This window comes from Capricornis sumatraensis, chromosome 3 (assembly GCF_032405125.1).
Source record: "Capricornis sumatraensis isolate serow.1 chromosome 3, serow.2, whole genome shotgun sequence".
In the NCBI taxonomy this organism is placed as follows: Eukaryota; Metazoa; Chordata; class Mammalia; order Artiodactyla; family Bovidae; genus Capricornis; species Capricornis sumatraensis.
Genome location: NC_091071.1, coordinates 172859278 through 172873312, shown reverse-complemented (window position 1 = coordinate 172873312; position 14035 = coordinate 172859278). Strand labels below are relative to the sequence as shown.

The 14035-nt window shown below is 44.1% G+C and overlaps 1 protein-coding gene across 1 annotated transcript in view; it reads right to left on the bottom strand.

Moving 5' to 3' along the window:
* Nucleotides 1–14035, bottom strand: part of STPG1 (sperm tail PG-rich repeat containing 1) — a 51602-nt gene that overhangs the window by 35067 nt on the left and 2500 nt on the right. The window contains exon 2 of the mRNA XM_068969461.1: nucleotides 7947–8065. Coding sequence (XP_068825562.1) covers nucleotides 7947–8065 — 119 coding nt within the window. The remainder of the gene's footprint in view (nucleotides 1–7946; nucleotides 8066–14035) is intronic.

Sequence of the window (14035 nt, the reverse complement as noted above, 5' to 3'; positions counted from 1 at the left end):
AGAAGACTCTTGAGAGTCCCTTGGACTGAAAGGAGATCCAACCAGTCCCTTCTGAAGGAGATCAGCCCTGGGATTTCTTTGGAAGGAATGATGCTAAAGCTGAAACTCCAGTACTTTGGCCACCTCATGCGAAGAGTTGACTCATTGGAAAAGACTCTGATGCTGGGAGGGATTGGGGGCAGGAGGAGAAGGGGACGACCAAGGATGAGATGGCTTGATGGCATCACTGACTCAATGGACATGAGTTTGAGTAAATTCTGGGAGTTGGTGATGGACAGGGAGGCCTGGCATGCTGCGATTCATAGGGTCACAAAGAGTCGGACACGACTCAGCGACTGAACTGAACTGAACTGAACTATACAAAACAGTTTGTTATTTATCTGAAATTCTAAATTAGTTAGGAATCCTGTATTTTACTTGCTAAATCTGACAACCCTACTGGACCTTAATCGTATTTTAATTGCACCACATTGCAAACTGGCTTGCATCTCGGACAAATAGGACGAGAACTGTCATCTCTTACCCTGGAGGGAGAGCGTGCTCTTTGCACTTAGTGAATATCCTAGAAGGGGCCTCCAGGCAGCAGGTTGGCTGGTGGTGGCTCATGAGGGCGACTTAAATATTCAGAAACGTTGCTAGCGGTAGCTTGAAACTGACCAGGGTGGGGGTGTTTACACCACAGACATTGGCAAATGCTATACACCAGGACTTTTCTTTGTGGAGGGGAGAGGTGGTTTGCCAAGACACCATCACCTGCACTCTACACCGAGTAGGTTTCCAAGCTGCCCAGAGGGAAAGGTCCGGCTGCAAAGAATTCAAGTGTTCTCCAACAAATGTTAGAGGTGGCACACGGCTCCCGGGAAGCAAATGCCAGTCCAATCTTTCACCTCTGGGATAACAGTTCATGTGACTAACATTACAGGAGGTGGATGAGTTCTGACCTCTCAGCATCTCCCAAACTCAGCCAGCCCTTGGCTTCTTGGCCAAGATGAAAACCAAGAAGGTGAAAATCCAATAAACCAATCCAATAAAATGGATATATGGAGGGAGAAGGGAAGAGAACTGTTCATTTGAGCTCTACTGACTGCTTTTTGAGTGTTTGTTACAAGGGAAGATCTGGGCAAGGGCTACACCTGTTGTACCCTGGGTCTTCATCACAGCGTGAGGATTGAATGAGTCGATGGACATCCCATCAGCTTCATCATTACTAGTCCACAATAGCCTCAGTGAAACTAGGACCTTCCCTCTGGGGTTAAAAGACCTTCAGAGTAAGGACGGAGTGAGAAATGCCAGGCCAATGTCCTCCCACCCCCGACCCAAGACACACAGGCAACATTGGGTGGAAATGCACTTTAAGCACCCTTTTGAAGGAGGGGCTTCCCAGGTGTCAAAGTGGTAAAGAATCCACCTGCCAAAGCAGGAGACAGAAGGGGGTTCGATCCCTGGGTCAGGAAGATCCCCTGGAGCAGGAAATGGCAAAGCACTCCAATATTCTTGCCTGGAGAATTCCAGGGACAGAGAACCCTGGTGGTCTACAGTCCATGGGGTTGATAAGAGTCAGACATGACTGAGCGTGCACACACACAAGTCCCATGAGCAGCCTTAGCACTTGCCAAGGGCCAGACACAGATCAACGTTCATTCAACCCCGGGACAGATTTAAAGAGGTGGTGAGGAGGAGGGGAAGAGAGGGAGCTGGGCATTGACCTCCTCACCCTAGAGGGTTTGGAGGGGTATGGGAGAGGCTAGTGACCCACATCCTGGAGCCAGTTACATTTGCACACAGCCTGGGTTCTTTAGTCTTGATTTCATAGGCTCTGTCCAACCAAGACTTTCAGGTTTGCAAACCCATTTCCAGATTGGAAAATGTGGTCTCTGCTGGATCACTGGCCGAAGCTCCCACTAGAGCTGCCTTTTGAGCCTTCAGGGATGTCTACCCTGTTTTGGTCAGCTTAGAGGTGGCTAGCTCATGTTCTCAGGCGTGCACTAGATGAGCAGAAACTAGGCTTCTGCTCAAGGGCTGGAGGTATACGACAGGAGGACGACACCCTGGGGGTGGAGACAGAGCCCTGGCCTGTGCTTAGCCGACTGGCAAAACTGCACAGAAATGTGGGTTCCTGAGGGAGCAAGCTCCTTTTACAAATGCCTCTGGTCTCAGGGTCTCAGCAAAGCATCTGTCTGCCTATTGAATTCATGGAAGGCTAGAAAGCCTTTTTACAGGCTCATGTGGCCACAGTGGCAAGGCGAGCACGGGCCAGCAGACAGGAGGGCCAGCAGATAGGAGAGCCAGCGTCCGCCCCCAGGGCATGTCCCCTCACTGGGACTCCATCTCCTCATCTGTGAACCTGCGAAGAGGCAAGTGCGGGTGTCAAGATCTAGGGTTTGCACTCTTGGCCTCCACGAGGAGTCCAGGGAAAGGAGGCCCGAGTTGGCAGTGGCTTCAAGCAGCAACTCCCCACCCAGAGAAAGCCATAATTTGAGAAGATAACGTGCAGCCCAATGTTCACTCCAGCACTCCTTACAACAGCCAGGACACGGAAGCCACCCAAGTGTCACTGACAGAGGAAGGGATAAAGAAGGTGTGGGCTACCTATATGCAGTGGAATACTACTCAGTCACGTAAAGGGACAAATTGGGTCATTTGCAGAGACATGCATGGACCTAGAGACTGTCATACAAACTTAAGTAAGGCAGCAACAGAAAAACACGTATTATGGATTAACATACATATGTGGAGTCTGAAAAGATTGGTATAGAGCATCTTATCTACAGAGCAGAAATAGAGACACAGGCATAGAGAGCAAAAGTATGGGTTCCCAGGGGGGAAGCGGAGGGGAGGGATGAATTGGGAGACTGGGATTGACGTTTATACACTACTGATACTATGTGCAGAATAGATAACTAACGAGAACCCCCTGCACAGCACAGGGAACTCTGCTCAGCGCGCAGGGCGACCTCAGTGGGAAGGAAATCCACACAAAGGGGGATATATGTATACACATAGCTGATTCACTTTGCTGTACAGCAGAAACACAATGCTGGAAAGCAACTATACGCCAATAAAAATTAATGTGAGAAAATCATTAAAAAAAAGAAAAGCAGCAGCAACTCCTTTTTACCTGCTCCACCAAAGGGCGTCAGCATGGGATGCTGTCACAGATGGGGCCCCTCTGCTGTGCCCAGAGATTCAGGGGTCACTGAAGCCCTTCTTGTTCAAACTGTCTACAGTTCTGAGATGTGCCCCCTTGTAAGACACCCTTCTTCTTTTCTGCTTTCTTCCCCTTCCTCCCCACCACCTCCCAACTCCATACACTAATGTCCGCCATCAAAGTTCTTTGCCCATCACTGGCCTGGCTGGGTTGTAAACACAGACAAGAGAAGCCAAACCTGCATTTTCAAAGCGTCAGATTACATGGGCCTCATCTCTAAGCATGGCCCTCTCTTGCAGAGCCCTCCTCTTTGTTAGGGCTTCCCAGGTAGTGCAGCACTAAAAGAGCCTGCCTGCCAACACAGGAGACACAAGACACACAGTTTTGATCCCTGGGTCAGGAAAATCCCCTGGAGCAGGAAATGGCAACCCACATCAGTATTCTTGCCTGGAGAGTTCATGGACAGAGGGGCCTGGTGGGCTACAGTCTGTGGGGTGGCAAAGAGTCGGACATGACTGAGCAACTGAGCATGCATGCCTCCTTATTGAATCTGGTGGCAGCTCATTAGCAGTCCCTGGAAATCCCGAGTGGAATGTGGGCAAAAAGTCAATTCAGCAAGCACACGCTCAAGCCTGCTGAGGGCCAGGGCTCGGCTAAGGAGCCAGGATACAGGCACGACCGACTGGCAGCCTGTATGTATGTTCTAGGAACAGAACAGAGGCGACGTGGCAAAACAGTGTAAGGTGGATGGCGTGAGTTACTCTGACTCGATGACAAAGGCCTGGACTTGAGATGGGGTCACTCATTCGACTGACTTTTGAGGGGCTCTGGGGTCTGGAAAGGACACTGATCAGATGTGCACATCCATTACTGCCCCACCAAGCTGAAGGTGGTGGGGGGCGTTCAGGGGAGGGGGTGCGTTCTCCATGCCTCCTGCTCCCCCTCCCATCCCCCCCACCCTGCCCCTGCAAAGATGCTGGGAAACAGTCTGGGAGCTAGGACCTGCCGCCTGGGTGGTCCTCACTCCGCCTGACCTTGGCTATGCAAGTTACTTTACCCTCTTTACATCTCGGGGTTCATTATCTGAAAAGTGGGGGTAACAGTAGGACTTAGCTCATGGTGATTATGGTGATTAAATGAGGTCAGAAATGCCATATCTTCAAGGGGAGCCTGGTGTGCTGTCTGTGCGGCCACGGGTTTGCACTTCCCACCCGTATGCCCTGCAGACCCCTGAGGAAGGGGTGCTGGTGACTGATGCGGAGGAGAGGCTTCCAGAGCAGGAAGGTCAGGCAGAGCTCACTGCAGCTTCAAGCATGCAACAGAGGGCATGTGTAGGAGGGCTTGTCCCCCTGAACAAGGTGGTCTCTGCAGACTGCACTTCCTTTCACTGAAAAATCTCTGACTTTCACTGAAAAATCTCTGACTTTCACTGAAAAATCTTCCTTTCACTGAAAAATCTGTGAAATATCCCTGGTCTGGTGCCTGATCAAGGTAATAAGGGAACAGTGCTAACTTTTCACAATTTCATCACAACTAAACACTGTTCTGCTTAGCACGAGGAGGGTGGATTTGCCGTCAGGCTCTGTCTGAAATTAACATATATTTTAAAATCATGGCTACTGGTAGGACACACAGACCTTACCCGAAAAGGGGTGTCTGTATAATACCAGTACCCATTCATCTGTGCCTGGAAGGGATCAATCAAGTTTAGGATTATGGAATAGGAATCCCTGGCAAGGGCCTACCTATGATTAATATAGCATCCTTATTTTCGCGATGAGGAAATGGAGATGCCAAGACTTTCAGTGGGTAACCTTAGTGTTAGCCAGCTTGGGAAATAGTGACCACAGTCCACGGTGACAGTGGGACAGAATTGGGGAGGCAGGGGAGGAAAGCGTCCTTTGGGTTTCTGGGCTAGGCTCGGTCTTAGATTAGGCATGTCTCTTCATGCATGCAGAGTCTGTAAATAATTGTAAAATGTTTGGGGAAGCAGACTTCACTCCTAGCAGCCGAAATTGCCAGTCCAGACACCGAGCTCAGGAAGGATTCCTTGTACCCAGCAGTCAGATTCTTACGGGGAAGGCGAGTTGGGCTGTGGAACCCTGAGGTGTCTCTGCAGAAGTCTGATTAAGGTAAGTGCACATTTCAGAGGGTACTCATTCTCCACGTTAAAGTTGTGCTAAATGGGTCACAGGCCTGATGTGAGGACACAACCAAGTTATGAGATCAGGCCCAGGGTGTGTACAGTTAATGTTATAAGAAGGGTGGTGAGACACTGGAGTTTTAAAATCTGCTTTTAATTTGTATTGCCTCACTAAATTATTGGGTGATGTTAAACAGGATTCTTAGCTTCTCAATGCTCAAGTTTCTTCAGGAAGAATGAGAATTGTGAGTGTGGATTAAGGTTTTTTTTTTTTTTTTTCCTGTTTTTACAGCTTAAAGAACCTAAATTATTATAATAACCTGAATGGTATATTTCAGATGAGGAAACTGAAGCCCACAAAAAGTCAAGGGAGTAGTCTAAAGCCATGCAGCTAATAACAGAATTCCGGGGACCTGGTTTATGGATCCCATGCCCTTTTCATAAAGTTCCATACTTATTTACAAAATGCTTTCAAATGCTTAGATGAACATTTTCACGTTGTCGAACCAACACGACCACGTTTAAAAAGTCTGAATCAAGTTTCTGAGCTATTTCTCTCTATATCAGATGCTGCCTATAGCTTTGGCTGGCTGGCACCTTGATTCCTTCAGGAGAACAATTTCTACCAAGTAGAAAGTAGAAATTTCTACTTTTTCAATCGTAGTTGAAAATGCAGACTTTAAAAACCAGACCATTCATGTCTCTGGATTTGAGTCTTCACACCGTGATCATCTGGAACGGGGCCTCACACGTGACACATTCCCCTGTTTCGAGCTTGGTCTGTCCGGGGGAGGCCTTTTCAAAACTGCACTGGCTCGCTGTCATAGATGGACTTGATGACTCTGCAGGCCACAGAGGGAGGTGTGGTGCCATGTTAGACAGAGCGTGAGGTTTTGGAGTGAGTTGAGCCTGGGTTTGAGGTCTAATTCTTTCAACATTGATTCAGCAGATATCCATGTGAGGGCTCTTATGTGCCAAATCCTGCATTGTGAGACCTTGGGTGGATCATTTAACTTCCCTAAGCCCCGGTTTTCTCTTCTGTTAAAAGTATAAACCCTTCCTTTTAGCACTGTTCTCAGGATTAGAAATACGGTCTAAAACTGATTTCATAAAAGAAGGGATCGGTAAATGGTGGCTGCTTTTTTTTTTTAATTGAAGGATAATTGCTTTACAGAATTGTGTTGCTTTCTGCCAAACGTCAACATGAATCAGCCATGGGTATACCTATGTCCCCTCCCTCTTGGAGGTCAGGCTGCAGATATCAGAGAGATGGACAGTATATGCTCAGTAAATGGATCAGACCAAAAGGGAGAGAGACAAAGGGACAGTTAAAACATAAGAGAGAAGGGAGAAATCTCTTGAGTAAACAAATAGCTTATTTATCACCTTTGGAGAAAACCTACAAGTAATTAAAAATGCGTGTGTGTGTGTGTGTGTGTGTACACACGCTATATTATTTGCTCTCTTGGAATCCTAAAATAGCAGAGGTAGAAGGAACTTTAACATTCTCTAGCGAGCGCTCTTGCTTAAACAGGCCAAAGGGCATGTGGCTTGCAAAGGACTCATCCGAGTTCAGGACCCAGACCTCCCTGTTCCCTCTCGCCACCGTGGCCGCGGGGGTAGGATGAAAAACATTTTTAGAATGCAGCGAAAGGTAACTGACATGACGACTCCTCCAAAAGAATGCTATTCTGAAGGTCCTAGTTAGGAGAACAAGGGAACGATTTTTAAAGGCTCTGGCGTCTGTGAGTTGCTTCCGCCCCCTGCTGGTGAGAGGAGAGAACGTCAGACCTGAGCCTTCAGCGGGTGAAATTTCAAGTTACCAGGGGAACACCTGCCCCAGGAGCCAAACAGAATCTTCCAGATCAGAGAGGATAAGAGACACAGATATTTGGGGAAGAAGGTGAGACTGGGGGAAATGCAGAAACATTATATAACACACTGCTGAAGCTTAAGAAAAAGAGTGGATGTACCACCACAAAGGTAATTGTACATTTATTGTGTGTGTGTGTGTGTGTGTGTGTGTGTGTGAGTTGCTTAGTTGTGTCCAACTCTTTGCGACCCCATGGTCTGTCCATGGGGCTCTTTGGACAAGAATACTGGAGTGGGTAGCTATTCCCTCCAGGGGATCTTCCCGGCCCTGGGATCAAACTCAGGGTTCCTGAATTGCAGGCAGGTTTTTCGCCGCCTGAGCTACACAGCTCGTTTATTATTTGAAGAAAGTCTTGTTAGTCCCTGTCAAGTTTTGAATAAGGCTGAGGAGAGAGGGAGGAAAGGATTTTTTACTTTTTACTTCATATACCAGAGATTTTTGTATTTTTCATTTTCATAATAATTTAAAAAATACATTTTCTGTTACAATTTTTTTGGTTTCAGTATGGCCCAAGAAACCAAAAAAAAAAAAATTTAAGAAGAAATGTATTTTTAAAAATTATTATGAAAATGAAAAATACAAAAATCTCTGGCATATGAAGTAAAATCTCGTTGTTTCCCGCTGGACTTCGTTTCCTTTCAGCTGATTCTTAACAATCCGGTCGGAGCACACCGGCGTAGAGGGCGCTGCGGCTCCTTGGCTGACACTGCCCTCTACTGGTCATGGGGACAGACTCACTAAAATCCAGACTAAAAGGAAGACAAGGCCGTTCATTTCGTTACCTGTTTGTGGTAAAATCTCTTGGCTTGACTATTAAATCCCTTCTTTTCTGATTCTGGGATTATCAAAGGCTGATATTTATAAGGAATGGAGTATTGTGTTGGATACGCAGCAGTAAAACCTGAAGGATAAAAACAGAATAAAAATGAGCTCAAAACAAAGAATGACCGACACGTGCACAAAACACAGCGACATGTTAACATTTTATTCTAAGTGGAGTAAAAGAGAAGCCTGCCTTTGGACAAGAGAGAAACGTGAAACTGGATCTTTTTAAAAACCCTCTTGGTAATTTTTTGGTGCCCCCCCCCCCCCCCCCCCGAATGCCCAAGCTCTTACACTAATGTTCGTCTCACACCCAAAGCATTTTGTCCCAGAGAAGGGGAAGGATCTGACAGGAAAGGCATTCTTGCCAAGGAGGAAGGGGACACAAAACCATCTGGGGCAGCCTTGAAGAGAAGCCAGGCTGGGGAACAGAGAGCCCTCACTCTTCCTCAGCCCAGTCGCAGGTGAGCAACGCACCATAAAAATACAGAGAGGCTGATAAATCTCAGAATGGGGCTCCCGGCCACTCTTCAGCACACAATGCAAGACAAATGTAAGTTTAAGTGTCTGCTTTGGGCAGACTTGGGGTGAAAAAGCAGAAGAGGACCATTTATAGAAAACAAGTTTTTATCTGTCTGGATTGTGAGGTGTCAGTGATAGATAAACTCCCCCTTTTTCTCCCTCCCACCCCCCACGGATGGCGCAGAGAAAAGACAGCTGCACAGAGGAAGGGTTCTGGAGGCCTGCACTGGGCTCCCCTCGAGCAGTTTCCTGAGAGTCGATCAGCACAGGCATGCGAGAAAGCTCCACAAGGCTGGGGAAAGACTCAGCTGACAAACATCAGAGTGGGACAGTGAGGCCTGAACAGTGGGAACAGCAGCCACTCCCGTCCCCACAAGTCAGAGTGGAAAACTTCATAATTCGCGCAACAGAGGGAAATACGCAGAAGGGTTTTGCCTCAGAGACAGGGCAGAACTGTGTGCTGTGCGCCCAGTCACGCTGGACGCTGTGTGACCCCATGGACTGTGTAGCCCGCCAGGCTCCTCTGCCCATGGAATTTTCCAGGCAAGAATACTGGAGTATGCCTTCTCCAGGGGAATCTTCCTAACCCAGGGATCAAACCCTTGTCTCTTGCGTTTCTCCTGCATTGGCAGATGGCTTCTTTACCACTGTACCAGCTGGGAAGCCCAGGGCAAAATTACCTTTAGACTAAGTGTTGCTCTGGTTCCAGCTAGCAAAACTTAAAAGCAAGACTAGTAAAAGGTCAAACTGTTTCCAAGTAATTTAAGTGCATCCCAGAACACAGCATAACAATTTATAGGACTACTAAAACATACAGTACTCAACAGGTAAAACTATTCAGCATTTGACTAAAAAAAAAATGATGGGCATGCAAAGAAGGAAAAAAATGCAATTCACAATGAGGAAAAAATAAACACGTGATTAAATCCAACTCAGAAATGATGGAATACAAGAACATTATTACATTATTAATAAAACATTATTACAATAATAATTGTATTTGATATGTTCAAGAAGCTAGAAAAAAGATTGAACACATTAAGAAGGTACATGGAAGATATAAAGAAGATCCAAATCAAGCTCCTGAGGGTGAAAACTAAAAAGTCTGAGATTAAAAATACACTAGATAAACGGCTTCCCTGGCAGTTCAGTCAGTACAGAATCCACCTGCCGATGCAAGAGAGCTGGGTTCGATCCCTGGGTCGGGAAGACCCCCTGGAGAAGGAAATGGCAACCCACTCCAGTATTCTTGCCTGGGAATCCCATGGACAGAGGACCCTGGTGGGCTACAATCCATGGAGTCGAAAGAGTCAGACATGAGTTAGCAGCTACGCCAAAACCAAGATAAGATTAACAGCAGACTAGATACTGCAGAAAAACAGATGAGTGAACTTGAAGATGTTGAAATAGAAACTATCCAAAACAAAACACAGAGAGAAAAAGGACCAAAAAAAAAAAAAAATACAGAGTATCAGTGAGCTATGTGGAAATGTCAAGGAACTTGACATAATATACAGGTACCTGGGCTCTCCAAAGAAGCAAGGTGGGAGAGAGGAACTAGAAAAAAATATTTCAAGAAAAAAGTGGCTGGAATTTTCCAAATTTGATATAAATAAACCCACAGACCCAGGAAAGTCAGTGACCCTCAAGCACACGAAATAAGAATTAAACTATACCAAGGCACATGATAATCAAATTTCTTTTTAAAAGAAGCAGAAAACCTTAAACTCAGGCAGAAGAAAAAAAAAGACACATTATACACAAAGGAACAAATACATTTACTGTCAGAAACAACTTTTGTAAAATACCAGAGGGGAAAAACTGTCACTCCAGAATCCTGAGCCCAGTAAAAATATCTCTTAAAGATGAATGCAAAATAAAGATTGTTGAAGACACCCAAAACCTGAAGCAATCAATCACCAGCAAACTGGGACTATAAGAAATGAAAGGAGTCCTTCAGGCAAATGAAAACTGATACCAGCCAGAAATCTGGAGCTCTATAAAGGAATGAGGAGTGCTGGAAATAGTATATATGTAGGTAAATGGATACATTTAGATGTAAATATAATATTTGAATCATTTCTAAACTGATTGACTATTTAAAGCAAAAATAACACTAATGTGGCATTTATAATGTATGCAGAAGTTTGACAACAACAGCTCAAAGGCAAGGAAGGAAAAGCTAAAAACATACTGTTGTAAGGTTCTTCTGCTGTACATGAAGTGTAATAATATCACTTGATGGTAGAATTTGATAAAATTAAAGATGTATGTTAGAAACTCTATAGTACAGATCAGTAAACGTTTTCTATAAGGGCCAGATAGTAAATATTTAAGGCTTTGCAGGCTGTATAGTCTCCGTCGCAGCCATTCAACTCTGCCATTCTAGAGCGAAAGAGCCACAGACAGCATATAAACAAACAGGCTTAACTATGTTCCAATAAAATTTTACTTATAGAAACAGGCAGCGTGTGCAATCAGGCCCAAGTGGCCAAAGTTTTCAATCCTTGCTCCAAACCAACACTATGAAGACACTGCAGAGTTATTCCTAAAACGCCAACAAAGGAAAGAAATAGAAACAAACAAACAAAATATTCAATACAGAAACATCCAGAAAATGTAAATAAAGAACAGATGCGGCTGAGACTTCCCTGGTGATCCGGAGGTTAGGAATCAGCCTTCCAATGCAGGAGATATGGGGATCGCTGGTTAGGGAACTAATATTCCCTCATGCTCCGGGGCAACTAAGCCTGTCTACTCCACCTTCTGAGCCTGAGTGCTCCAGAGCCTGTGTTCTGTAGCTAGAGAAGCCCCCTCATGACATCCAGAGAAAGCCCACATGCCACAACAAAGACCCAGCGCAACCAAAATCTTTTAAAAAAATTATAAAAAAGAGCAGATGAGACAAATAGAAAGCTAACAGATGGTAGGATTAAGTTCACACACCAATAATCACATTAAATTTAAAGTCTAAACATCCCAGTTAAAAGACAGAAATGGTTGCGATGGATAAAAAAGGAAGACCTAACTACATGGTGTCTGCAAGAAACAGACTCTAAATATTGATACAAACCCAGGATTAGGTTAAAAGTAAAAGTATGAGGAAAAGATACACTATCCTATCAAAACAACACTAGATATTAATGTCAGACAAAACAGATTTCAGAGCAAAAAATATTACCTGCAATAAAGAGGGCACAGTAATTTCATAATGATAAAGCATTCAATTCTGAAAAAGAATACAACAATTCTAGACTCTGATATACTCAATAACAAGAAATTCAAAATATAAGAAATAAAAAAATGATAGAACTGCATGAAGAAATAGAAAATCCACAATACTTGCCAGAGATTTCAAAATCCCTCCCTCGATAATTTAAACAAATAGGTCGAAGATCAATAAAGATATAGAGACTTGACAATACTATTACCTAACTTGACCAAACTGACATTCACAGAACACTTCACCTATCAATTCTGTACAATCTATTCTAGAAAACTGAACAGAAAAAGTCTTTCCCAAATCATTCAATGAGGCCACTTATTACCCCGATACCAAAACGAGACAGAGTTACTACAGGAGGTGAGGGGGAATCATTATAGATCGTTAACTCTCATAAATATACATGCAGAAATTCTTATTAAAAGGTTAGCAAATTAAACTCAACAGTATACAAAAAAAGATGATGCGCCATGATCAAATGAGGTTCATCCCTCATTTGATAGATTGACATTTGGAAATCAATGTAATTCACCATATCAACAAACTAGAAAAGAAAGACTATATGATCATCTCCACAGATGCAGAATGGAATCACATAATATGTACTTTTTTTGGTCTGGATGATTATACATTTTTGGGGGGGAAGGGCTTCCTTGTGGCTCAGACGGTGAAGAGTCCGCGGGCAGTGCAGGAGACCCTGGTTTGATCCCTGGGTTGGGAAGATCCCCTGGAGAAGGGAATGGCAACCCACTCCAGTATTCTTGCCTGAGGAATCCCATGGACAGAGGAGCCTGGCAGGCTACAGTCCATGGGGTTGCAAAGAGTCGGGCACAACTGAGCAACCAACACACTTTCATAACTTTAACTTTTTAAAAAACTGCCAAACTCTTTTCTAAATTTGTTGCACTTTTTTACATCTCCACTATTAGTATATAAGAACTGCTGTTCCTTCACCTCCTCAGGGACAATGGGCACTCTTTCAAATTCCAGCCATTCCATTAGGTGTGTAAAGGCATCTTGAAGGTGAAGTCACTCAGTCGTGTCCGACTCTTTGTGACCCTGTGGACTGTAACCTACTAGGCTCCTCCATCCATGGGATTCTCCATTTGCATATGCTTATTGGCTAATGATGCTGAGCATCTCTTCATATGCTAATTGCTATTTGTGTATCCTTTATGCGGTAAAGTGTCTGTTTAGTAGATGAAGAAAGCGTTTTATAAAACTCAGTGTTCAATGATTAAAAGAAAACCCTAGCAAACTAGGAAAAGAAGCAAATTTCCTTAATCTGATAAAGGGTATCAATGACAAAAGCCTATAGCAAACATAATTCTGAAAGATTTCTCTTGAGATAGAGCATGAAACCAGGCTGACTGCTTCTGTCCAACATTTTCCTGAAGGACTCTAACCAGTGCAGAGGTTGAGAAAAACAAATAAAAATGTATAAGATGAGAAAAGAAGGAAATAAAGCTGTCTTTATTCATAGATGATAAAATTATATAGGGAGAAATTTCAAAAGAATCTGTAGGTAATGTATTAAACATAATAACTGAATTTGGCAAGGTCAGTATACCAAAAAAATCAATTTATTTTATTTCGATACCAGCAGCAAGCAATAGAAAATGAAATAAAAATAGTACCATTTACAATGGTATAAAAATCAAATGCTTAGAAGAGATATATAGAAGATATGCAAGTCCTCTACATAGATAACTATAAAATGTTATTGGGAAAAATTTAACAAGACTTAAATAAAAGAAAGGATATACGTGGACTGGAGAACTCAATGCTATAAAGATGTAAATTATCTCTAACTTGACTTCCAGAATCAATGCAATCTAAATCAAAAAGACAATAGGGATCTTTTTTAGGATATTAATGTGCTGATTCTAAAATTTATATGGAGGCACCTGCCACTGCAGCGGACACAGGTTCAGTCCTGGTCTGGGAGCTGAGATCCCGCAAGCCGAGGCGCGACTAGGCCCACTTGGTGCAAATACTGAGCCCAAACCAGTGCTCCACCAGAAGCCGCCACAATGAGAAGCCCGCACACCACGACTAAAGAACAGCCGCCACTCACCACAGCTAGAGAAAGCCCGTGCAGAGCGACCAAGACCCAGTGTAGCCATATATAAAGAAATCAATAATGAAGTTTATATGGAAATTCAGTGCAGCCAAGAGTAGCCAAGATGAATATAGTACACGGTGGAAGGACTTATGCTACTAGATTGAAAAAAAATAAAGCTTGTTATATAGTTACAGTAATTAAGGGTGGTATTTGAACAACCTAAGGAATACAGAGGCAGA